Source organism: Lagopus leucura, unplaced genomic scaffold, assembly GCF_019238085.1.
Source record: "Lagopus leucura isolate 7727_CA_CO unplaced genomic scaffold, USGS_WTPT01 Super-Scaffold_739, whole genome shotgun sequence".
NCBI lineage: Eukaryota > Metazoa > Chordata > Aves > Galliformes > Phasianidae > Lagopus > Lagopus leucura.
The window spans coordinates 10,748,804-10,775,107 of record NW_024962255.1 but is presented as its reverse complement, the minus strand read 5'-3'; the positions used below and the strand labels follow the sequence as shown (position 1 = coordinate 10,775,107).

The 26,304-nt window shown below is 48.4% G+C and overlaps 1 protein-coding gene across 1 annotated transcript in view; it reads left to right on the top strand.

Annotated features, from left to right (window-relative positions):
• The window catches only part of CDH23 (cadherin related 23), a 128,953-nt gene that overhangs the window by 17,510 nt on the left and 85,139 nt on the right, over window positions 1-26,304 (top strand). The window contains exons 4-6 of the mRNA XM_042862897.1: window positions 15,816-15,958; window positions 17,889-17,936; window positions 18,138-18,230. Coding sequence (XP_042718831.1) covers window positions 15,816-15,958; window positions 17,889-17,936; window positions 18,138-18,230 — 284 coding nt within the window. The remainder of the gene's footprint in view (window positions 1-15,815; window positions 15,959-17,888; window positions 17,937-18,137; window positions 18,231-26,304) is intronic.

The following is a 26,304-nucleotide window of genomic DNA, read 5'->3' as shown; positions in this document are numbered from 1 at the left end:
TGTGTCCTTCCAAAATGTCTCAAGTTTTATAATCTGCTGCTTTCTAAACAAATTTGAGTCTAAGAATTATCCACAGAGATTATTGTTTTAAATAAGAATACACTAGAGAAACTTTGAGACGGTGAAGTGTTAGAGACAGCCAAAATTGACTGAATAAATGATTCATTGGATTTATTCATGTTGCCTTGACTAAGCCTCTAAAGTCTCTTTTGTCCAGATTGATCCATTCTGCCAGCTAAGAGATGGGAATGGCTTGCCATCATCCAGTCCTGATATGTGATAAAGGAAGGATAGAAGGACTGTGCATTTCCAAGCAGATTTTCTCCTGGTGGAGTATTCTGAAATCTGTGAAATTGCCACCTAGCCCAGGGTAGGTCCTAGTGGGTGTTTTGCTTCTACTTATCCCAAATTTCTTGACTTGCTCTTTCTGCATTGGTCATGAGCCTTGGCAGGGAGAAGAGAGAAGCAGCAGAATGACTGATTTCATGTCCCCAAGCCAGACATCCTTGGCATGCTCAGAAATCAAAGGTTTGGTTCTCCTCTGTCACAAGTACTTTGGTCCCCATCAGGGACAAGGATAACTTGTGGGTAAACAAGTCCCAGACGCCTTTATGGAAACATAGAATCATTAAGGTTGGACAAGATCACTAAGCTAATCTAGTCCAACTGTCCACCTACTACCAATGTTGCTCACTGCCCATGTCCCTCAGTGCCACACCTCCACAACTCTGCAGCTCCTCCAGGGATGGTAACACCCCCACCTCCTTGGGCAACCTGTGCCACTGCTCTTCCACGAAAGAAATGCATCCTAATGCCCAAACATGAACCTCCCCTGGCACTGCTTGAGGCCATCATCTCTCATCCTTCTGCCATTACCTGGGAGCAGAGACTGGCCCCTACCTCACCACCTGTAGAGAGCAATGAGGTCTCCCTTGAGCCTCCTCTTCTCCAAACTGAACCACCCAGCTGCTCCCCATAAGGCATGTGCCCCAGACACTTCATTGCCCTTCCTTGGACATGATCCAGGACCATTTTTCCCTCTCTTGTCACCTCCCGCCGTTACAAGCCACCTGCAGCCTTGGTAGCAACAGAAACAATGGAGTTTGTTCAGTGGATAACAAACGTGAGCTAATTGCTCCACTGATGTACCCTGTTTTGAGCAGTTGGACACAGCTCACAAGTACGTTGCCTGTGCCAGTGGAACACTTCAGAAATCTTAGGGGGAAATCCCATGGTAGAGAGATTATGCAGTGTGACTTCACTGTCCTTGGATGAAAAACGTGTGGGGTTTTTCTAATGTGCTGGATGAAGCTGTATTTTCAAGGTTTACCCTGATTTCCACGGCACCTGTTGCCTGTTGGAGTTGCAGTAAGCAGTCACTCTGCAAAAATAATAGCGTAGCATTGACAGTGAAATATAAGCAAGCAGCAGCATCCATGAACTCCTTGATGGTATTTGTGCACGGGAAGATGTAGCCTCATGCATCAAATGTCCTGCAGCAATGGCTTCCTGATTCTTGTGTAGAGAAGGCTTGGAGGGAGTAGAAGTGCTTTGCAAACCTCTCATCCCAGCTGAACATGGGTGGATGAAACTGGGTCTGTTGTGGGTGAACATATACGTACTCAGAAGCACAGCCCAACCTGCTGAGAATATGGGGTTTGGGCTGGGGGTCCCAAAGCCAGAGTGGAGCCTGCAGCTGGTGCTCTGTGGGTATCTCTCCATTCCCTGTATGCCCTCTCCTGGGGCTTGAAGTGGCTGAGAGAGTTTCTTTGCACTTACTGCCCAGGGAAAGCGACCTTCAGGCAGAGTTCTTGGGGAAAAAGCTTCCCCATCCGTGACAGATTTGACTATAAATCTCCAGTATTAATGCCCAGGTTCCCAAGGTCTGTCATCTTGTGTGCTGGCGAGCCACGTGAGTTGCTCAAAAACAACATGAGACTCATCAGTCATTTGGGAGGCATGTCACAGAGCCCTGTTGCAAACCAGGGGGAGGTTGCAGGGAAATGCAGACTCACTTTCTGGGGTGCATGGGGCAGATAGGAGAGATGGAAGCGCACATGGGCATCCCCTAATCTGCAAAGACCGGAACTACATCATCTGTAAGAGTGAGCTGAAAGATGAGTGGCTTGGCACAAGGTCTTTACCTTTTTTTGTTCGCTTCTGAGTTCTGGGAGTGAAGGTCTGGAGACCCCCTCGAACAAATGGGATTCTGCCCATGCCCTGAGCTGCCTGCAGTGGTGGAGGTTCATCCCATGCATCATCCTTAGCCTCTTCTTCTTGATACCCCAAATTGCCTGTGCCCTCCTGGACCTTACAATGCTGTTTCAACTGGGGATGTTATTTTGTTTGTTTGCGTGGTCTTTTTGAGGTGTTTTTCATGAGTGATACTAGAAGAGGATTAGAATATATATATATATATATATATATATATATATACACACACACACACTATATGTGTAAGTATTTCTTATGGAACGAGTCAGCTTGATTTTAAAATATACTCAGCATGAGTATCAGTTATCAGTACAGGTATTAGGGAAGTTATGAATTCCTTGCACATTGGGTCTAAGGAAAATCCTTCTCTTATTCTGTTCTCCATCACTCTCAGTTAATAAGGCTTATTAGCACTCCTCAATAATGGCAGATATAATCTCAGCCCAGATTTGAGGAAAGTTAAGAGCTGCCTGGGCCAGTGTGTCCTTTGCATCCCACTGGGGACAATGGTTGGAACAAAGCACAATCCAAAGAGGGAGAAGGAGAAAAATAGGTGGTAGGGAAATGCTTGCTGCTCATTGTGGTTTGTCTTTGAGGTTTTTATCTGAGTCTCCTTGCTGTGTGCTTTGTGCTGCAGGATCCCTGGTCCTCCCAGGGCTGGTGGGGCTGGAGGACTGCTTGACATCTGTGGTGCAACTGTCAGGCAGAGGTGGCTGGGGCTGTCCTTGTTCTCTCTGATGTGTACAAGTAGCTGCTGGCAAGTAGATGCTCAATTCAGTGGTCAGTACTCATTTCTCCCCCATTTAGTGCTCGAGGGGGAAGAGAAGCTTTGAAAGCCCTTCCTTGGAGCAACTGAAAGAAACAGCCTAAAACTACGACTTATGGGATCACTCTTCTCTTCATAGCATTCTACTTTTAGAACAGCCTCTGAAACCTCCGTGATTGCTTTCTTCTTGCCTTCAAACAACCCAGCAGCTGGGATTTAGCATAGGGCTTTGTTTTGAGTTTGGACATTAAAATTTTGGATTCTACATCTGACTAAGGGTGTGGGGTTTTTTGAGCATGAGCTGTCTGCTTGAGGTGAGGGCAGCAGGAAGGCAAGCCTAGGGTTGCTGCATACCCCAGGGGCTGCATTCATCTTGGAAATAGCCCTTCCCTACCCCTTTTCTCACCCATTTTCTCCTGCTGCTGTGATGTGGTAAGCATTCCCTAGAGTTCTGAAACAAAACACACAGGAGCCTCAATAAGGAGCAACGGGGATGCTTGCAAAATGTCGTGCAAGCTACTAAGAGATGTTTCCACCTGTGGCTTTGCGTTAAGTCAATTAATTTGGGTATTCTCATCCCATTTGTGACAACTTCTGCGCTAGTTGTTTTGTGGTTTTGAAGACACTCGAGGTGGGCGCGTGCTCTGTGCTTGCAAGAGGAAATATTTTTTTGCAGGTGTTTCCACGGGCCCTTGGAAAGCTCTTTCTGGAGAGGCATAGCATTCCATCACGATGCAGAGATGCTCCCGCGTGAGCGCGGTGACCGGCTGCGTGCTGCGAGCAGCCGGCTGCCAGCCCTTGGAGCAGCAGTCATAGGAGCACTTAGCAAGAGATCCTTTGTCTGAAATATGTTTTTAATAAGCAGTGCACTGAACGTATTCAAATAACAAATAAATTCCTGCAAACCTCGCTCCCTTTGCAGACGGTTCGCAAACGAGAAAGACTAAATTAATTGAACGCTTTAGTCACTGGGGATAATTGTCCAGCTGTAGCAGAGATCTCCAGATGTTTGTTTGCAGAAGGGAATGCTTTCATAGGAAAGGAAAAACACTCGTGGGTATATTAAGTTGGAAACAAATTTACAGCTGTGTGCTTGTGTGCTCTGCCTTGCACTCCCACCAGCGACCGCAGAGCTCGACTCCAAGGTTTCCTATGGCAATAACTGGCCTCTTTATTTCTTGCTCATTGCTCTCCTGGCCACGTTTACACATCTGTGATGTGCAAAGTGAGGAGCTGGCCCCGTGCAAGCCTCCCAGGCTTCAACAAATGTCACCCTCATTGTGCTCTGCAGCGTAGCATGTGCTGCAAGAACAGCTGGACCGGTGCTGCTTTCTGTTGGGACTGTTGGGGTCTTGCTTTTGGCTTTTTCTTGGGGTATGTTTGCTATGCAGGGTGGTAGATTGGGAGAGCAGGATGCTGCAGGTTGTGTTATGGCCACTAAAAGATTGCAGTGTGAATGGAAGAGTTTTGGTAGTTGGAAAGGGGGGGCACTCTCAGCTTAACATCAACTCTGGAGCTCTGCCCAACTTCCACCCAAGAAGTTTGGCTTTCTCAGTGCATGAGAGTCATCAGTCCAGCATGCTCCATTCATTTCCTTCAGTTTTATTTTTCTTGTTGCTCAGCAGCCCAAGCGGGTTCTGAAGCCCCGTGGCTGAAGTGCCCCATTACTCACAAGCGAGAGGACAATGGAACGTGGGGCCGCTCTGAAATGTCTCCACGTCGGCCTCATTAATAACTGCAACGCTGGCATCACTTGCTCCTAAATAGCCTCATTTATCAACAAACAATTTGCCGCAGTGTGGTGGCAGGGAGGCAGATAAGCTTGTGCCACGCTTACCCAGGCACCACCTGCCTGGCTTCTCCCCAGCTTCCCTTTGGCATTTGAGAGAGAGCAAGAGGCAGGGAGGTGTCCTGGATGGGGCACGTCCCCAGGGAGCTGCACTGGGTCAGAGGGCAGCTGCAAGGGCAGGAATGATGGTGGAAGAACTAACACACTGTATGTCGTCTTTGTTCTATTTTCCACCTCTTCAGGCTGCCTAGAGCTATCTGAAGCTGAGCCCCATCTCTGGTGGTGCCCAGTGCCATGGATGGGGCCCTGGGCACTGTGAGCTGCTGAGAGGCAGCCAGCTCACTGCAGGGGTTGGAGCTGGGTGGGCTTTGAGATCCCTTCCAACCCAAGCCATCCTATAATGTATGTAACCAGTCTTCCAAGTGCCCATTGGTTTCTCTTGGTTCTCTTAAGGGGTCTGTTTACTTCCCAGGGAATGCAACCTGCTCAAACTGACCTTTCTGGGCATCATGTTTCTGACCCAACTAGTGAGACTTGCTTTTACTGAAAGATTGAGAGGTGCTAACTCAACTTGAGTGATAAATCAGCAGGGATTTTGCTGCATCTTCATTATAATGAGGCAGAATCCATCACTCAGCACATATTTTGAAATCTCTGAGAGTTATGGTGACAGTCCAAGGCCAATTTGCTTATGGATCCGAGGTCTGCAGGCAAAAATCTGACCACTGGTACCATCTCCTGTCTTCAGACACTCAGTGGAACTCCCAGTTTTCTACAGGTTCTTCTTGCAGGAGCTGAGCAGTGCATGGGCCAGGTCACTTTGTGCTGGAGCAAAATATCCAGCAATGTTTTGCATCAGGATGGCTGCATGCATTTATTCCTTGAACTGCTCAGGGAGAGCAGAGCAGCTGGGCCGAGGCAAGCTGTAGCAGAGAGGGTTGAATATTCCCCGTGAGGCTGAGCACTCCAGGGAAGCTTCATCTGTTGTAAGGCATAGATGAGATTTCAAATAAGATGCGAATGAATCCTGCTCCCACTTCCCCTGTGCAAGTAAAATGTGCTGACGGGCATTTCTTGTCCCCATCCATAGTGATCAGCTTGGCAGGAAGGCTGGGGACACGTGGCTCTCAGCAGCACCGTCTCAAAGGTGGCATTTGGTGCCTGGAGCGTGGCAATGAGGTACCCACGTGCCACTGAGGGAGTGGTGTGGTGGAGCTCTGCTCAGCGCCAAAACAGTCCTGGAACCTCACCTGGGCACTGCAACTGAACAGGCTATCTCTGACCTCATATTATTTGGAGAGTAGCCTCTCTTTTCTAATGAATAAAGAGCTGCTTTACCTTGCTTGGGTAAGATGCAAAGCACTCGGTGTGTCATCTTACTCATAAATCATTTATTTACACCAAGTAGCAAAGCACCTCGTTAAATGACTTCTGCTTTTCTTCCCTGTGCCCAAGCATGCTTCCAGAAAGCTCAATGTGGCTGAGGAGAAGCAATGTCCGTTTGATGCTGTGTGTTAGCTCGCTCCTCTCCTGAGCAAGTCTCAGCTTTCCTAGTGCCAGTGCAAGTGTTGCACTGCTGGCTCAGCATCCTTGAGTTAGCAAAGGAGGTTGCAACAAGTCGCCTGCTGCTCCTGACCTGTGAAGCTCTTTGCATGGTGCCGTGGTTTCATCTCTTCTAGGGTCAGGAGCCCCTTGTTATCTCTCTTCTCACCAGCCAGCAGGCAGAGCACAGCTTGCCTGGCTTTGTTCAGAAAACCGCTCTCTGCTCCCGGCTGACCCCAGCTCTGCAGTGCAGCACTTTGGTCCCAGTGCTTGTTGGTTGCTCCATGTGATGCATTCCACAGATGTCTCATGTTTCTGGAAGCAGTGATGCTGTGCTGACATCAGTCTCCGCAGGCTGAGGGAGGGCAGCTCACACTGCTTGTTAGAGGGGCTGGCAACAGTGGGAACTGGACCAGCATGTGGGGCAGATCCTGCTGAGGGCATCCACCCTGCAGGACACCAAACTCATTCATCCCAAAGCTTGTGTGTATTCATAAGGTGGGTATTCATCTCAACCTGAGAGTTTCACCTTTTTTTCCTTTTCTCTGCCCATCTCAAAGTGGGGAGAGGGTGGCTGTAGGGTGCCAAGCTGTCTGCAGGGTCTGAGCACAGCACCCTAAAGCTGCTCTGGTGTGTTGGATCGATTGGCATTAGTGGGAAGCCAGAGTGAAGCTCTTGCAATCACCTACGAACTTGTTTCTCTGCTTGATCCCCTTGCGTTGTGATATCTGTACTGGAGAACTGGGTGGCATTCCCCCCCCAAATGTTGGCACCTGTGACAGAGTATCCTGTGCTCTGTGATGGTTTAATTAGTTGGAAACTAAACTCCTTTCTTTTGGAGGGAGGTGGGGAGGCTGGGAGAAGGCAGGAAGGAACAATGGAAACATTCCTTAGACTTTCTGGGTGGCTTCTTATTTCAAAAATTAATTAGAAAGGGATATCCTATGGATTTGGAGTTTAAACTTTGTGTCAGAAACATTAATCAAGCCCGCATTAGCTAGATTCTCCTGGAGGAGCGACTGCAAACTCATATAGGTGTTTCAGAGAGGGGCATGGGGCTGAATGGAGCTGTGCCCAGGGTGGCAGCATGGCATGGGGATGTATTTGCCTTTATAGACAGGGGATTGCCATTCCCAGGAGGGTTTTCCCACAGCTTCCCATCGGTCTGTACTCCAGAAGCACTGGGGCTTTCCCATGGGTGCTGTTGTTGGGTTGGCATTCCCTCCTCCCGGCTCTGCTGTGTGGCTGCCGATGCTGGGGTTCTTTTCCATCACTTCTCAGTGGATTTCACATCACATCTCAGTGGATTTCATTGCTGGGAAGTTTTTGCTAACCTCAGAGTTACATTTTCCTTTGCTGCGTTGGCCCAGTACAGGCTGGGAACGTCCCTTCTCTGTTGCAGGGCTGAAGAGGAAGGACACGTATCAGTGGAGGTTTTGGACAGAGCAGCTTCCTGAACAGAACTTTTTTTTTTTTTTTACGGTGCGAACAATAGATGGAGCAGAATTTGCATAAATCTCATTAGAAAAAGTGCAAGTTTCATAAATCTTGTGATAAATTAATGTGATATCATTCTGAACGTGATATATTAATTTTGGGATGAAATGAATGGCTCTATGATCATTGTTAGTAATTATGAGGCTCTCAGGCAGCATGGAGAGGAAATTATTTTTAAGAGGGTTTTTTAATGTGGGAACCACTTTTATAGTGGGAATACCTCAGCAGACCTGGACTCCTCTTTTTACAAGTGCTTCTTTTGTTGCTTCACTCTCCTGTTTTATTGATGCATTTGTATATATTTCCCTCTTTCATGCTCACGCTGCTGGAAACACCTCGCTGGGTTTGCACACTGCTGGTGCTCTCCCTGCTGGAGGTTTGCAGGGCATCAAGGGATCTGAAGGAGGAAGGAGAGCCAGGAGAGCAGGGGAGATGATCTGGGCCTATATGCAGCTTCTTCTGAGGAGCTGAGGTGTCAGCAAGCAAGCAAAGACTGTAGCCTTCATTGGCAGGAAGACACAAGCTTTTGGCTAGCTTGCTGTCCACGCTGCTGTAAGAGCCATGTGAAGGCTGATGAGAGGATGTTGCTCTCTTAGCCCTCTGGCTGTAGCTGTAGTTTTTTGCTGCAGGGATGGATGTTGCCTCTCTGCCCACGTTCGCGCTCAGCATCTGCTGGGACAGCCTCAGGGATTCTCTTTACTTTCATGATAAATGTCAAGAATGTTCACTATCTCCCAGGGGGTGGTGTTGTTTTGTTTTTCCTCCCATTTTCCTTGCAAACCTAACCAAAGTGTTCAGTAAATAGTGAAGAAAACTAAGAAAGCCTTCAGTTATCACTCACTCTTCTCACTCTTCCTTTCAAACAGCGTTAGCCATCCCTTCAGCCACCTCCGAGTAGTGAGGGCTCTTCCCAAGGCTCACTGCTGCCTGTCAGCTTTGCTTATGGATGCCATCTCGATACCAACTACTCCACTTAAAAATACTAAATGCGGCAGAGAAATTACAAACTCTGCCTCCTGCTCTGGCTTTGAGCAGCTAGGGAAGGCTCTCCTCTGTGCTTTTCAACTCCCAGAGTGATAAAACCGCTTGGAGGAGACTGTGACTGCACAGATTTGCTTTCCCTCTCTTCCTTTTGTCCCCTCCATGCTGAGATCCTTTCCCTCCCATAGGTAAGAGGTGATGTGCATGGTGCACGTGGGCAGCAATGGAAGTGGAGGCAGCTCTGCTGCTGGGTAACCCGATGCTGCCCAATGCTGCCCAGAAAGAGGAGCCTGTAATGGTGAGCTCAAGTCGAACTGCAGGAGTGGAAACTTTCCTTGCAGAGTCCCTCTGGAAAGTTTGGGCTCAAATGCTGGAGCCCTTCCTGAGAAGGAGTGTTGAGTTTTTGTTTAGGAAATGAGCTGGCAGCCAGGCAGAAGAAAGGTGTGAAAATGCTGAGAGGGCTGTCCTTGTACCCATAGTATGAGGTGAGGCATCCCTGAGCATACCTGAATGATGGTCAGGGTGTAACCCGAACGTATCTGCATGGCATGAGTGCTGCTGATATTGCTTACCCAGCTGCAAGAAGTAAAGTCTTCCCTGCAGAAGGGTCTGGAGCACGTGGTAGGCAGGCACTGGGTGCCCACATCTTCATTAACCACTGATTCACATGGCGATTGGGTTGGAAGGGACCTTACTGAGCTCCAAACCCCGCCATGGGTTGCTTGATCCCCCCCAGCTCAAGCTGCCCATTATCCCATCCACGGCACTGGGCACCTCCAGGGATGCAGCACCCACTGCTCTGTGCAGCAATGCTAGCACCTCACTGCCCTCTGAGTGAAGAATTTCATCCTAACACCTAACCTAAATCAGACAGGGAAACCACTCTGAGAGGCTGGGATAAAGGAAGGCAAAAGTGAGGACTTAGAGCCCCTGGTGCCCATAGAAGGTGTCCTCTCCCCTGTTGGCTCCCTTCCATCATGGTGCGAAGGTGGCATGCTGTATGGTTGCTCAGCAGCACAGAAATATTGGCATTTCCTCTTTCTTTGCAAGAGGAAAAGTATTTGGGAGAACACCATGGAAAAAAAGCTTTCTTTTTCTCATTTATTTATTTTCTGAAAGATGAGAGAGAAAATGAATTGCAGGCAAAGAAAAGGGAGGAGGTGACAAATGTGAAGAATAGGGCTTGGATTTCAAGATCAGATCCATCAAATGCCTCCATGGAATGTGTGAAGGATGGGGCTGATTGGGGCACCTGCACTGGGGTTAATTGTTCCCATCCCTTCCGAGGAATGAAGGGAGCAGAGGTGCTGCTGGGAGGATGTGGCAGTGGTAGGATCCCCCCCCCCCCAAGATCAAGAGGGGTGAGCATGTTGCAACAGCCAAGCAGAAACAGCACTGGCTTTCAAACAGGGATTAAAATGTTTTTAATATTAAAGTGCTGCTGATGCCTGAAGTCTTGTGCCCCAAAGCCAGCTCAATCAGCGAAGAGATTCCCATTAACTCCACTTGGGTATGGATCAGACCTTTTAAGAGAGCATCTTATTAAGAAACTAATTAGAAACCTGTTGCATCTCAGTGCTCTCCGTTGTGCCCCATACAGGCTGTCGGCATCTTGCTCTGGCAACTGCACTCCCCCGTAGTTCTCCTTCATTCTCCATTCCCCTGCCTGGCCCTGGGTCTCAGAGCTTCCAAAAACTCTTCTTCCTCATCCTCTTCTTGAAAGCAAAGCCAGTGAAGAAGAAATACATAGGGGTTGGTAGCTGAAAGCAAGATGTTGAGACAGGAATCCCTTCCTGTAGGGGGCAAAAGTTGGATGAGAGGTGATGGCCTCAGGTTGTGCCAGGGGAAGGTCAGGCTGGGCACTGGGGCACATTTCTTCTCTGAAAGAGAGCTGATGCAGTGGCACCCAGGGAAGTGGGGGAGAGTCACTGTCCCTGGAGGTGTTGCAGAGCCGTGGAGATGTGGCACTGAGGGACGTGGGGATGGGCAGTATTGGGCTGGGTGACCTGAGAAGGCTTTGCCAACCTAAGTGGTTCCATGGTTCTATGATTCTATGAAAAGTATGCCCCTGTAAAGCAGCCAAACCTCACAAAACAAACTCCTATGGGAATAAAACAACAGTGACAACAAGCTCCCGAGGTCAATCAGAGTTCAAGACTTGGAAAAAGAAGGAAATCTGTGTACGTGTGAGAAAGGGAGAGAAGTAGCTGTGATTGAGAGAAAGGAAGCAAAAGGAGACAAGATAAATTGTGATTATCTGCTGGAATCAAGACACTTAACTGCCCTGTCTGATTCCTGAGGGGAAACAAATGGAGCCCATAACTTTGAACTGCAAAAGGATAATTTGTCCCTGTTTCCTCAGCCTAGGCCCTTGTCAGGTTGGTTCTCAGGTCTGTGGCATCAGCTGCTCCCTCAGCACAGCCCAGACACTACTTTTCATTTGCAAATACCACAAAAGGGGGTTCTGATGAATGTATTACTCCCTGTCTAAGGGGAGCCCACTTCTTTTTGCAGTTATTTCCTGCACCTTTCTCATGTTGCTCTTGCAGTGCTTTCCCAGTCTTCATGCTGCCTCACTACAGGAGCAGCCTGCACACCTGCCTTGCACCATATGCCTAAACTTAGCTTTCTCCCAAGGAGAAATTGCAAAAATATGCGAAAATCAGAGTAATGAATGTAATGGAGATTGTGAAGTCTCTTATCTTGTTTTGGGGGCCCACTTCTTGTTATCTCCTCTTTAATTTGTTATTTTTGTCTGTATGCAAGCATGGTTCTTGTTTCCCACAACGCGCGGTGTGCTTGGCAGGGATCTGGCTGCACATGGCAAGCTGGCAGCAGCCAGGGGTGCAGGTGGTGGGATGCTCTCAGCCCACAGCCACTTCATGCTGGCCCCCAGCTTCCCCCAGTTAGGAACTGAATTCCCTGCCAGCGGGAGGTAACTGGAATGCAGGGTGACAGAGAAGAGTTAAATATTCGTTTGCTGCCTGATTTTTTTGTACAAGTGGGTTTGCAGCACACGAGCCATGAATGCAGCTATGATTAGAACAGGGTGGGACACGGTTTTGCTGTTCAGCAGGATTTTTAAGATCTTGTCCCTAGCACTGTGAAATGGAGCTGAGACCTTTTGGGGTCTGAAGCAGAGGAGGAGCACATAGGCATCTCCCCCAGGTTGCTAATACCCTGTTGGTCTACATTTCTGTACAAGGTACAAAGGGGGAAAATCAGTTTCTCCTATAAAATTTTATAAAATGGAGAGTAATGACGCTGGGTTTGCCTTGTCCTTGTTATTGGCTGTCACTGTCACAGGCATGGTCACAGGCTTACCCATCTCCTGGGGCAAAGAAACCTTTGCTAAGAATGGCTTCAGATGTCCTCTGAGATAAACATAAGCCAGTAGCTTGTTTCGTATAAGGACTGTGAGGTTTGAGAAGGTGTAGGTCACCTTTCATCTCCTTATGCTTGCAGTCATCAAATAGATGGGCAAGTTGCTGATGGATTGCCTGATCACAGTGGGTTGGGACTTCACCCATTGTGTCTTTGATCAAGACCCATCACTGCACTGAACCTGTGTTGGTGAAAAGGATAGATACATATATAGAGAGATCTATAGATATATTTTTTCATTTTCCAGCAGTTAGCCGTAGTTCCTCTCAACTAGAAGTGCTTCTATGAGAAGTACTTTCTTCTAATAGAGATTTGTCTTTTTTGGGCACTGGGCTTGCTGCGCTCTCCTATGCTGGAATAGTCATCTTTAAGTGTTACGTTTGTCCTCATTGCGGATGTGCTCGAGACAGCCTGAGTCATCTCTCTCTCTTTTATCATGAATGTATCCTACTAGGACAATTGACTTTAAGTCTCCCTTCTCTGCCACTGTGCCCCACCAGCTTTCCTTCGAGGACGTTTCGAGTGGGGTTGTGAAAACCTCCCTTTTTATTTTTTATTATTATTCCTTTTCCTATCCAAACAGATCCAAATTACCAAGCGTTTCACCTGACTGCTCTCTCTCCCCTGCTGTTTGCCATGCTGTCAATCTTCGTGTCACCTGAATTTGTGCTGACAGCAATTCAGCGTCGCGCTGGGATGTCCCCTACCCGTGGCCAGTAGCCCTGGCACCTGCTGGTTGTCCTCAGCTGAGCACACTTGCTGGTTATCATACAGTGCTAAATTTTTAATCAGAAAGTCACACGGCGCTAAGTCAAATGTCTTACAAAAGTCTATTACTTCTCCACAGTTACCTTTATCTGCCAAAAAATGTAATCTCATCAAAGAATAAAATCAGGTTTGTTTGACAAGGCCTATTTTCCATAAAATTATGTTGACTGGCATTAATTACGTTCCTATCAATTCTATTAATTCTTTATTAATGGAATCTCGTATCAGCTTTGCCATTATTTTTGCTGTGATTGATGCTGGACCAAGCGCTCTGTAATTGCCTGGTGCCAAGCATCTCTCCTGCTCCAAGACAGGTCACCTTCATTCTCATCCCCGTGTTTTAGGGTTGTGGGGTGCCCTCGTGCTGCCAAAGGGGGGGTTGTGGATATTTAGGTGTCCATTGCCGCATTTCGGCGCCTCTGTGAAAGTGTATTGAAGAAAGTATAAAAATGCCCCAGAGGGGAGGAGACCGGGGGCAAAAATGTATGAAATACAGCTCTGCAAAACATGGCTCCGGAGGTCCAAAGCTGCTGCCTTTGTACGCGGCAGACACAATCCTGCTGTTATTGCTGTCCTAGTCATTTTTCCAAGCATTGCATTTCCAACTTCAAAGAGAAACTGTGGGACAAAGAAAGTCATTACCTTGCAAATGAGTAAACAAGTTTGGTAGCTACTTGCGCCAGATGTAAGCACGCACGAGGCGCCCGGTTGGTACGCGTGACCAAAGCGCTGTTGCGGGTATAAAAGGTTGTGTAAGCGCGGACAATAAAGGTCTCCGTTCTGCACCAACAACAGTCTCTGTCTCTCCTGCCACAAATGGCGCCTGAAAAGGGACACTGTATCAGGGTCAGCCTAGGGGGATAATCAGCCATCAAGCTGACCTGTGGCAAAGAATTATGGTGCTGAAAGGAAGTTGGACCCGAAATCTGCTGAGGAGAAGCAGGACCAAGCTGCACAGTCAGAAACACTTCTGCAGGACGGAGGTGAGCAACGGGGACCAATGGGAACGAGTGTAACAAAGGGGCTGGAGGCAGTCTGCAAAATACTGGAAACGGTTTTGCAGAAGCACCACGCTGAAGTGGAAAGCTTCGATTTAAGGCGGCTTTTGTCTCTCGTAATGTAGAAGGAATAGACGAGGCTATGATCTATGCCGTAGAAACGTGGGACAAAGCCGGAATGAGGCGCAGCTACGCGCTCTGACCCTGTGGTTAAAGACCTTCTGGGGCCTTGGAGACCGGTATTTGAATCGCTACAAGAACGTGCGGAATCCATCGTCCCAATAGAACCCACGGCTCCTGCTGTGGTGGGAGCCGCTGTAAAGGACCGCGATGATGAGGACAGCGATCCTTTAGACCCCAGGCTGATGAGCTTGAGAAAGGAACCAGACTTGAAACCCTCCGATCGGCGTGAAGTTTGGCGAGCGATCCGCAAAGAAGCTGAGCTGGAGGGGGATTTTAACATCGTTCAGAGATTGCATTCGGCTCTCGCCTGTCCAGTGATTTCGGTTTTCGGATTCGGGCTCGGCTCTCCCCATACCAGTAATCTATTGAGCTCTGTTATGAAAAGTTACGCGCTTTGTCTTCGTGATTGCAAGACCTTGGCACAATTGACAAGTACTCAGCACGTGATGTGGATGGGCTTTTTGGGAGAATCTGCACAACAAAAGGCGCTGGAGCGCAGAGCCACCACCGCAAGCACCCGGGGCTCATCGTCAGCCTATGGGAGCAGGAGCTGCCGACGTATGCTTGGCGTTTAAGAATGTAATGTGTGTATTTACAACTGTATATCTTACCTGCACCTGCCTGGCTTTCATAATTCTGGTTCTGAATAGGTAATTTCGGTGATTTAATAATAGATTTCCCTATCCTTGAAAGAAAAAAAAGAAAAAAAAAAAAAAAAAAAAGAGGGGAAGAGGTTATGCTTGCGTTTCCACAGATGCTGGACCATGATGGGTTCCAGTCAGAGTCATAAAGCCCTGCTTGACTCTACCATCAGCATCTGCTGCTGCTTTGGACACATGACAACCTTCTGGGTATCCTCACAACTGAAGCCTATGGTGGCAACTGGACTGTGAATACTGCAGCAGTGTGACAACAACCTCAAAAATTTTTGATTTGTGGGGCAAAAACTGCATATTGAAAACTCATGGGTTTAGCTTGATGGGTGATATCAAGGTTTGGGACCATGCGTCTGAAAGATCACACAGATTAATGTGGTTTTTGGTTTTTGCATGTTTGTTGGCATATACTCTTTATATTAATACCAAATGCTTGTTGTTCAAATTAACAAACAAGGGGGAGTTGTGGGACAAATAAAGTCATTACCTTGCAAATGAGTAAACAAGTTTGGTAGCTACTTGCGCCAGCACGCATGAGGCACCCGGTTGGTACATGTGACCAAGGGGTTGTTTTGTGAGAATAAAAGGTTGTAAGCACGGACAATAAAGCTCTCCATTCTGCACCAGCAACGGAGTCCGTGTCACTGCTGCCACAAGAAACACCCAGCACTTGTGGCAGCCTGATTTGTGGGCCCTCGCCTTAGATGAGTCGAAGATTCTTCCACTTTTGTGGTGCCCAGGATGGCTGGCGAGCTGAGTATTTTCAGCATTTTGTAGAGCTGTATGATGTTCTCAGTTGAAAAAGCCCTTCAAGATCACCAAGTCCAACCGCCAACTTGACCTACCAAGTCCCATCAGCAAACCACGTCCCTTAGTGCCACATCCACATATCTGTTGGACTGCTCCAGAGATGGGGACTCCACTGCTGCCCTGGGCAGCCCATCCCAGTGCCTCTCCATGAACAAATCCTCCCTACTGCCCAATGTAAACCCCCCCCGAGAGCGTTCCACTGATAATTTCTTTTCTCTGTCTCACAGGCTCCTCAGTGACCCAGCTGCTGGCCCGGGACCTGGACAATGACCCGCTGGTGTTTGGTGTGGTTGGTGAGGAGGCCAGCAGGTTCTTCGCTGTGGAAAGTGTCACTGGAGTCGTCTGGCTCCGGCAGCCCCTGGACAGAGAGGTAACAGCTCTGCCTGGGGTTCTCCCCATCCGGCTGCATGCTATCTGGAAATCCAGGCATAGAAAGCCGTCTGAGAGAAGTGGTAGGGAAGGGGGAGCAAGTTTTTGTACATATAGGGGAAAGTAACAGTTCAGGGGAGAGAGGAAGGAAAGGCAGAGGGAGTTACATCAAGATAAATGATGCAGGGAGAGGGAAAATAGAGCAAAAGAAGAGGAGCCAGATGTGAGGCAAAATGATTATTATTTTTAAGGTCTTTTCACTCCCACAAAGATTTGAAGGAAAACAGTTTTTTACCAAAAAAGAAAAGCCCTGAGCCAAAAAATGTACACACTACAATGAGGGGTGTATGGGAATTGTTGAATCACAGCCTGAACCTCTGATTGATCACCTGAGGCAAGCACTGAGTCAGTTGCAGGAGCACAGGTGAAGGCAATTCAGCTGTGTGACCAGAAGGGGTGGAGCCAGGCTGCACCCCTCCTAGACCCTGTTTAAGGGCTGACTGCCACTGCAGAAGGATCTCTTTTTGGAGGTTGCTCCTCTTGGAGTTTGTCCTGTGAGCCTATGACATGGGTGAGCATTTTCCATTTGTTTCCAATTATCCCTTTCTAATGTGATGATCTTTCCAGCTATGTGGTCTCTGGATACTGATCTAACCACACCGCTCTATGTATTTGTTGATTACAGAAAGGGTGTGGGCAAGCATGAGTGTGACAGATTTCTCTGGTTATTCTGTCTACCCAGTTCTTAAGATCAGATACTTAACTGGGTGTTTTTTGTCTTCTATTTTTCTTGCCTTCCCCACTGCCTGTCCCTCCTTGAGCAGAGGCAGCAGGGTGGATATCTCAGGAGTGGAACTTCCCTGTCCCTTGTGCTCCAACCACTCTGTCTGCCTGCAGGCATCACCCCAGACAGGAGATGAGTTGTATTAACCAACTCAGAGGCCTGGAGGTGGTGGATTGGGCAAATGTGGTGTCAGCTGCTTCCCAAATCCTTCTGTAGGATGAGCTGCTGTTTTGCTGCAAGTAATGCTCCCGGTCTGGGCACTGACAGCTGCTGCTTGTCCCTACACCACTCTTGTTTGGAATAAATCACCCAGGTCTGCAACACAGGGAGATGCTCCCCCTGCTTTCCAGCTGAGCACTGAGCAGGAGCATTGCTTGTTGCTGTACTCAGTGCTCCTGCTGCAGGCAGGGACTGGGATATAGAGGGAAGCTGAGGACTGCAGGTTGCGTGTCTGGGGCTGGGAATCAAACCACCAGGTAGATATGGTGGTCAAAGCTTGTCTTCCCATTCAGCATCATTCTTCAGTAAAACGTGAGCAGCGTGATTACTGATGGGGGGGGGGGGGAGGGGGGGGGGAAAAAGTTGAGAAGAACAGCCCTACCTTTGCCAACAATATCCTGCTCCTGACACCCAACATTCCCCTCTCACCAGCCTGTCTCTCACCCCAGCACCTGTGACTGTAATACATCACAGTTTCAGGACAGCCTGTTAAATCAGTTAAAGCAATAAGGGGCATGGAGGACTGCATGGGGGTTATTGAATGCACTTAGGGGATTTCAACCCATTAATTCCCTGTGCTCATCCGAGTGCTCCCAGCAACGTGGTATCCTGGGGCAGGAATTCTTGGGAATGTGGCAGCAGTGCTCTGAGAGCTCAGTTGTGGGCTGGAGCTGAGGTTCCCTGCATCTTCCCAACCCAAGCAGGGTATTTCTCAGTGTTGTGAATCTGCTGGAGCCCTGCTAGCAGCCGTGCTTCTCAGCACTTGTCCTCAGCAGAGGTAATTGCACTCAAGCGCCCCTTCTCTTCTTTTGAAGGTCCTGAAAGCATTTTGCATGTAATAATATTGGCTAAAAGTCCCAAGCCTGCCATCTGCAGATAAACACTCCAGTATCTTTAATTATATGTTTTTCTTCTCCTTCCCTTTCAGACCAAGTCAGAATTCACGGTTGAATTTTCTGTCAGCGACAGCCAGGGGGTAAGTGTGACTTCTCATTTCATGGTCTGCGGCGTGTGCAGAGGGGAGTGTAGGGGATGGGTCACCCTGGCCCTGGGGAGTGGGCTGGGGGCAGCGCCAAGGCAAGTCAATGCAGGGGAAAGCAGCCACCAGCTCAAGTTAGCTTCTAAGTATATACATAAGGCTGATGCCCACTCACTGTCCTCATCCCCATGGCCACAGGTGATCAAGGGGACGGTCAACATCCAAGTGGGAGATGTGAATGACAATGCACCACAGTTCCACAACCAGCCCTACAGTGTCCGCATACCTGAGGTAGGTGCCTCACCACATGGTTGCTGCTGAGCATTCCATCCTGAAGGCTCTTGATGGTGGAGAGAAGTAAAATGATGGGGTCTGGGGAAAGCAGGACTTGTCTCGTGAGGGCCTGGAATGATGGAGGTGGGAAGGGACCAGCAGCAGTCACCTAGCCCAGCTTCCTACTAAAACAGAGATGATATAATGTCAGATCAGGTTGCTTGGGGCTTTATCCATCCCAGGTGTTGAATATCTCCAAGGATAGGTTTCCATAGTATTCTGTCATGATCTCTCAGTGCTGGCACCTTCTTAAGGAGACCTTCTGCACCTAGAGCTAGGTTTAGCAGAAATGCTCCTCAACCTGCTGGTGTTAGGAGGAGGATAACAAGCTCAGAGTGTTGTGTTTGAAATAGAGCATTCCATGTTCTCCTGTGGATGAAGCTTTTCCTGTTGTTCCCTGTTCATCCCTGAGCACACCTCAAGGCATGAGTGAGGTCAAGTATGTGTGTGTGTGAAATCAAGCAGCCTCCAATGATGGAGAGGTACAAACAATTACATTACCATGGTTTATCTCACTGTGCTGGGCTGGGTTCTTCTCACCCTGCTGTGAAGATGAGCTCTGTGTTAGGCAGCCTATGACATGGGAGCCAGGAGCTCATCTCCTGGTCGTGCTGCCTGCCTCGCACCGCGTCACCCAAAACCTCTCTCCACGGTGGCACAGAGCCAGAGCCATTTCTTCTCCTCCTTGCAGCATGGATGGTGCAGAAATGACTTGGCAGGGAATGCACGAGCTGCTCCATGCTCTCACATTTTTGCTTAGACTTCTGGATGCCGATAGGTGCATGTCTTTTGTTACTCTCCTTAAGAACCAGTATTGGGAAGCTTCAGGTTGGGTATTAGGAAAAAATTTATTCTCCGAAAGAGTAGTGATGCAGTGGCACAGGCTGTGTAGGGAGGTGGGGGAGTCACCATCCCCAGTCGCATTGCAAAGCTGTAGAGATGTGACACTGAGGGACATGGGCAGATATGGGTGGGCTGGAGTTGGGCTGGGTGACCTGAGCACATGAATGAAGCCTTCCATGTGTCAGCCCTCAACCTCTGTGTGAAGCCTAGGGAGCAGGGAGAGCAAAGGCACTGGGGAGGAAATAAGGGCTGTGAGCGCTTGGGGCACAGCCTGGTTTGTCCCCCCACATACCCGCTCAGCCATTAGAGCCATGCTGCTATGGAAGTTGGCCTAATCTAATTATAAGGCACTGTGTGCCAGTTCTCAGTTTCCATCCGTGATCTTTAAGCAAGGGCACCAACCAGAGGTAATGAGCCACAAACCCTTTGCTCAGCCAGCGTCCTACAGGCACTTCTGTTCCTCTGCTGGGCAGACGGCATTTCTTTGGCAGACTGCGTGCAGGCAGGGCATGGATGGGGTGTCTCTGAAGGCTGCAGCCCACGAGGGAATGGGCAGGGACGTTTCCCACTCAGCTCTCGAGGTAGAGGTGCTCTCTTGCTTTGGCTGCAAGCAGCTGAAGTGTGGTGTGGGTGCAGGAAGCAGATAGAAGATGGCACTGTCCCCAAGCTCTAACAGCCCAGAGCCAGGCTGCAAGTACCCAAATGTGTCAATGACCACCGCTGGATAATGAATGAATGGTGATGGGAGTTTGGGAATGGAGTGCACACCAGCAGAAGCACTAGTGGTTTCGCATAGACTGGACCTGTGTAGAACTGGCAGCTAATGAGGGTTTTTCTCTTTTTAATTTTGAGATAAATGGATGTATCGATTTGCAGTTGTCCTAGCTAATGGAGCAGCAACAGAAAGGCCATTTAAATCTCGCCACTATTGTGCGGCGCTGGGAAAGTCAAAAGAAGAGTGTGCATAAATAAATGGAACATGAAGTAAACTGACCTTTAAAAACAATACTGCCTCTAAACACCCGTACCAGCATTTTCCGCAGTCTGCTTGATTTGTGAACATGAATTATTTGGATGCGGGCTGCCGTTCTCCAGCACAAGATGGGGATGAGGGCAGTGGGCATCTGGCTTTACCATGGCTCTGAGGGCATAGAGCAGCTGCTGCGCATCTCCTATGCTCAGCAGGTCCTCACCATCCCTGCCCGAAAAAGCCGGACATGGGCTGGTGCGGGACACAGGGGTGTCTGCAGCATAATGGTACATCCCATCTGGGCAAGGGCATGCCGCCGGCCGCTAGTTAGGAGGCAACGAGGCAGCGCGGGCGCGCTCCAGTCTGTAAAGAAAGGGGAATCCTGCTAGAATTGGCAACTTAATTCACCAAGCTGGCCTCGACAGAGCTCATTAAGTTCTCGTGTATTCATTTCAGGCTAATGGCTGTCATGCTGACTGCTGTTTGATTTGCTGTAATAGACTTTTATGGCTTTCCAGTTTGCGAGGACGTGTGCACCGTGCCCCATGGTGCTGCTGGCGTCCATCAGTGAGCCACTCTCCTGCTTGCTGCACTGACCTTCAGGGCTTGTGCTCCTCCTGTGTGCAGCCCTCCTGCTTCACTTTTCCGATGTCCTCCTCATCTTCCTCCAACCCTGGGGTACTGTGACTTTTTTTTTTGGGGGGGAGTCTCTGAGCTTGGCTTTTGAGTCAGGGAAGATGTGCTGCTGACCCTGTGGCTGACTGGTGGGGTGATGCCTCAGTCCCTGACAACTCCAGTCTGCTCTGTCTGATCTGTTTTCACATTTCACTGGGTCTGGAGGAAACCTGGTCTCCCTGTGTTGCTGTGGTTCAGCAGTTTTACATGGAGTAGATCCAAGCCTGTGCACTGGTTCTGTGATTCCTGGCATCGAGATGGGGCTAGATCCTTGGCCCTGGGTTCCTACTGTTTTTCCACATCCCAGACCCTAAGCACCAGGCTCTTGGAGCATGTAGCCCAATTATGACTTTGTGGTAAGCTCCGCTTTTTCCGGGAGCGGGGGTGTCTCTAGTTCATCATCTTGGGTTCCTCAAGACACCAATGCCCTTGGGTTCCAAGGCTGTTGTGTGGGGTAGTTCTGAGCCTGTTAGCCAAATTCAAGCCATGTCCTTCTCTCCAGAGCATCAGCAGACTTCACACGCAGGCAGAAAGTTTGCTTAATTGTGCACTTCCTTGCTCAGGAACTTATCCACAGGGGGTTCTCCCTTCTTCTGAAAACCCTCTCTTTTCTGCTGTTACCTTTAAGGATTTATGAAGAAAGCTGTACCACTAGGCTACATCTTCCAGCAAAAAGCTGTCCCTGGCCAAGCTCGGGGCTGCTCAGTGCTCTCACCAGAGGACACTCACCTCTCAAAGAAATACCTATGACTAGCCAAGTGATATTATTTACAGCAGGACTGTTTCCCAAAGGCACGCAGTTCATCTCTAAGCACCACCTATTGATCTGTGCAAGGCCCATGCATCATCGCTGAGCTTTTCCTCTGCTGAAGAAGGTCTCTGTCCTCCCCTCCCTCTGCCAAAGGTCTGTAAAAGAAGGTGCTCCTCTTGGGTTCATGCCAACAACAGCAAAAGGCAAGGTGGGAGAGGCTGCACACAGCATCAGTTTGGAAAGGGCCAGCTTACAGGTGTCACATCTGCACTCAGCTCTATTTCCCCTTTTGTTTTAAATGGGGATGCGTGTGGACACTTGCCATCAGCAGTCACTGCTGCTTGGGGTGGCTTTCCTGAGCTTTCATGAGCCATCACTGGTTACCATTTGCACCTTTAATATGTCGGTGTGATGAAAACAGCACTTTTTTTTTTTTTTTTTTTTTTTTTTTTTAATTGTGCAGAAAGGGGAGAGAAAGGAGGGGGCCATCCTGCCCTGTCCCATTACACAGCCTGGAAGCAGGCTGTGCTGGCTGGTGAGCAGAGATGAGGAGGACTGGAGACAGACCCCAAAGCCCTAGCTGTAATTAAAATTATTATTTTTCTTTAATGGTAATAATGTTGGTAATTACATCAGGTTCCCTGCCATCTTGCCTGGGAACCTTCAGGGGCTCGTATAACTCTGTAGCAATGGCACTGAGGGCTGATGCTGCGCATACGAAGCAGCTGCAATGAGCGTGAGCTCCGTCTGCAGCCCATGCAATTGCCTTGCATTCATCAAGGCACCTTTTGGGTTATTTTCCCCTTTCTTTAAACAAAGAGGCTTCGAATTGGAGGCAACGATAACAGAGATGATAAGAACAGTGTTCCCACTACACGCTAAAGCAGTCTATAATCATTGCTGGATGCTTTCCTTTCTCATTTCTTTTTCTTTTTTCCCCTCTGCTCTCTTTTTTTTTTTTTTTTTTTTTTTTCCTCCTGCCTGTATGCTTCTGTGTGGAGTTGAGAGTGGCACAAATAATTTACAATGAATAATTTACCCCCCCAAATCCAACTTGCCCTTCCTGTTGCCAACCCTGCACACAGAATCTGCAGCATATCAAACTCCTCTATGGCACTTCTCATGCAAATTCATTTATTTATGGTGGTTTTCAGTTGGGTTTGTTTGTAACTTGTTGGAGAGACGAGAAACAAATTTGTGAATTATTCAGGCTCTGCTCATTAAACATCATTGGCCAGAAGCAAGTTGGTTCCCTGTTCTGGGTAGGCGAGCATCCACGTGGCGCTGTGTAGGAGCACAAAACGTGGCTCATCCAATTGCTAGCACAAGAAATTCCATCCTAGCCTCTCCTTTGGGGTGTCCATACTTGTGTGGATGAAATACACAGGTGGAATGAACTCAATGCTTTCTCTTCGGCGTCAGAGATCTGGTCACCTTGTGTTTGCTGTGATGTTTTTCCTCTTTGCAGATTTTTTGTATTATTACTTTTGAGAACCTTTAATTACTTTTCAACTTTGTCCAGCAAACTAGTGGAAGCAGAGCCATGTTTGAAGGGTCTTCCTTCTTTTCAGCAGCTTTAAAGGCGGGTATACTGTCTATCCATTAAAAAGCCATCTCTTAGCTGGATGAGATAATCTCTTCTGAGAGGGTTTCATCTGCTCTGTAATCACTAGGTAGGAAGTAATATCCCTCAAAGAAACCCAGGCTTCTCCCTCCCTTCTCTACTTCAGCCCTTGTGATCTGCCGAGATGAGGCCATTTCTATAGATTGGATGTTAAAACATATCTTTATATGCAGAAAATTGCTGAGTCATGATTTTGGTGGCTGTGCCATGGGATGACCTTTCTCATTTGTGATGGAGTGGCTGTGCTGTGACTGTCTCCTGGAATTTGCAGGCAGGAACCACAGGAGCCCAGAAATGTACCAGATACAAGAGCTTGCTTTGGTGGGCTTCTGGGGATGGCTGTGGTTGGAATCTGATAATTCTTGGGGTCTCTTCCAACCCAAGCTATTCTATGATGCTATGATGGGATGCCCTTTGACATATTGGCTCTGAGGTGAGTTTGCGAGTATAGATAGATACCCACTTCTGCAGGTTGGATATTAGGAAATATTTCTTCTCTGAAAGAGTGGTGCTGTATTGGCACAGGCTGCTCCCAGTGGAGTCACCGTCCCTGGAGGTGTTGCAGAGCCGTAGAGACGTGGCACTGAGGGATGTGGGCGGTGGACAAATAGGATTGGGCTGGGTGACCTGAGAAAGCTTTTCCAATTTTAAGATTCTGTTACTTTATGATCCCTTCCAAAGGGATCCCTTCCAAAGTTTGCTGACACGTGAGTTTTGGTTGTTATCAGCAATGTGTGCACTGTGATGCCAGATGGAGAGTGTCTCAGGGTCCTGGTGATGTCCTGAAGTCCTGCAGGGAGGGGGCAAGTTGCTGTCTGGCAGCCCATTCCCTGGTCCAGCAGAACAGGAGATCCTGGGCCTTTAAAACACATGCCAGAAGAGTGAAATGAGAGACGCAACAGAAACTACTGGGGCGGAAAACTCCAAATGGCGTGGAAGTAATGCGTAAAGTGTCCTGGAGATAACAGTCATTTCCACGAGGCAAAACTTGGGCTGGCTCTGGCTGGATGCTGCAGCAAGGGGGGGGCAGCCTGGAAATTAGAAATAGTCATGCTGCTCTGACCAGTGCAGTGCTGGGGTGGGCAAAGGGAAATTGGAAGGCAGAAAAAGGGGGAAAAAATCCCATTTGGAGCTTGGAAGAAAAGCCACTGTGGGGCAGCAAGCAATTCAGTGCCTCTGCAGAGCAGTGGTCGTGCTGGGAAAATGAGGCTCACAGAGCTGGAGAAATCATCTTAGGGCAGAGGGAGGAAAAGCAGTGTGCAGAAGCAATGAGCAGCTCGGACAGAGGTGGGAAGGATGGCTTGGGTACAGCTCACAATCCTGTAGGGCAGTGACTGCAGCCAGATGGAAAGCACGGTGTGAGGAGACCAAGGATGGCATCGTGGTGGATCCGGACAGTGCTTTACAAAGCTCTGACTTTGCTGCTGTTCCGAATGGTCCCATCTGGCTCTGTGGGAGGAGAAAAGAGGCAGCAAACGTGTGTGAGCAACGCCACTGTGCTGTAGGGGTCCCAAACCCATTCCCAAACTCAGGGTGCCACTCAGGATGGGTTGTACAAAGCTCTTGCCAAAGGTGGTTGGTTTTTTTGGCTTTTTTTTTTTTTTTTTTTTTTTTTTTTTGGCTTGTTTGTTTTTTTTTAAGAAAAAATGCTGTTTTTAATTAAGATGGGACTATTTAGGGGAATGCTGCCGCCTTGACAGGAAAGCCATGCAGAAATGGTGCTTCAAAAGGACAATAAAAACCACTCACGCAATAAGTTCAGTCCAATTTCTTTTTCAGAATTGCATTTTATGTTTTATTATTTTGTAATGTCGGGGATGGTCATGTATAATAAGTTCTCTACCGCCGGTCGTATTTTGTGGTAAAATAATAGAATAAATCAGTCTTTGTATTTTTTTTTTGAAATATTTATATATAAGCAGAACTGCTCACATCGGTTCCATTACAAATGGGAGGAATTTGATCGAGGAAATGGTTTCAATCAGTGTTAGGCAGCCATCGCCTAATTTCCACCGTTAATTGCTGTTGAAACTTATAATGTCTTTGATTTATTTTGTCAGTAGGTGAATAATGAAGACAGCATGAAAACAGAATATATGGGGTTTGAGGCAGTTTTTCTCCAAAAGAAAAAGTCTGAAAACTTTTTAATTTTGGGGATTTGTTATGTAGGTGACTTGGAGAGCATGTTTTTCCCCCAAATTCAGATGCATCTTGGGAAGCATCCCTTAGCTCTCAGTGCTTTGATTTGTACCTCTCTTTTGGGTGTTCTTGGCAAAACTGGGCGAGCAGGAGGTGCTGCACTTGGAGGTGGAGCTGCAGTCCTTTGCTCTGCACGTGCTTCCTGTAGGTGTTGCTCTGCTCTGGGCATCCGCTGCCACCATCCTCAATGCCGCAATATTGACATCAGCCCCACTCCCTTCCGAGCGGCAGAATCAGGCAAATGTGCAGCAAATGAGCTTTGCAAATAGGCTTTTGCTGTGTCCTTGCCTCCTCCCAGCCCTTCCCAGCTCCTGCTGCGTCTCTGCCACTCTGCCTTGCTCTCCAAATGTCAGCCTGTGCTCCTTGCTTTCAGAAGCAGCTCGTGGGGTGGTCTGTGCACACACGTGTGCACGTGCATGCAGGGTGTGGGAGAGAGCAGCTTGGTATCTCAATGCGGTGCATCCAATAGGGATTGGATCTCAACATGCTCTTTGTCCCTCTCTTTGCTGGGGCTATTTAATTGTGCATCTCATACGCTAGTCCTTAACCTCATCTGTAAGGTGGGTAGGGCTGGTGAGGTCCTCAGAGCTGCAGCAGCAAATAACTCTTGCTACCAGCCCTTCTGGAAATGCTGCTGGCTGGGTATGGGCAGGTTTTCCTTCCCTTGACGGCACCTCGGTGTGTCTGCCTTGCAGACCTCATTTCTGAGCGCCCTGAACACGCAACTGACCCAAGCTGCTGGGTGAACAGTTTTTCTACAGTGTGATTCATCATCAGTCTATCATCATCCTCCTCTTAATCCTTGCTTCCAGCAGGAGGGTGTCTGGACAGGAGAGGAGCAGGAGAGATGGGCAGTGTGGGGCAGGAGGCAAGTCGCATCCCTTCTGCACGTTCGAGCTTGAGGTCAGGCTGCGGCAAGCGTGCTTTTTTGGGGGGTTTTGGTTAAAAAGCCTCATTGGAGCGTTATGGA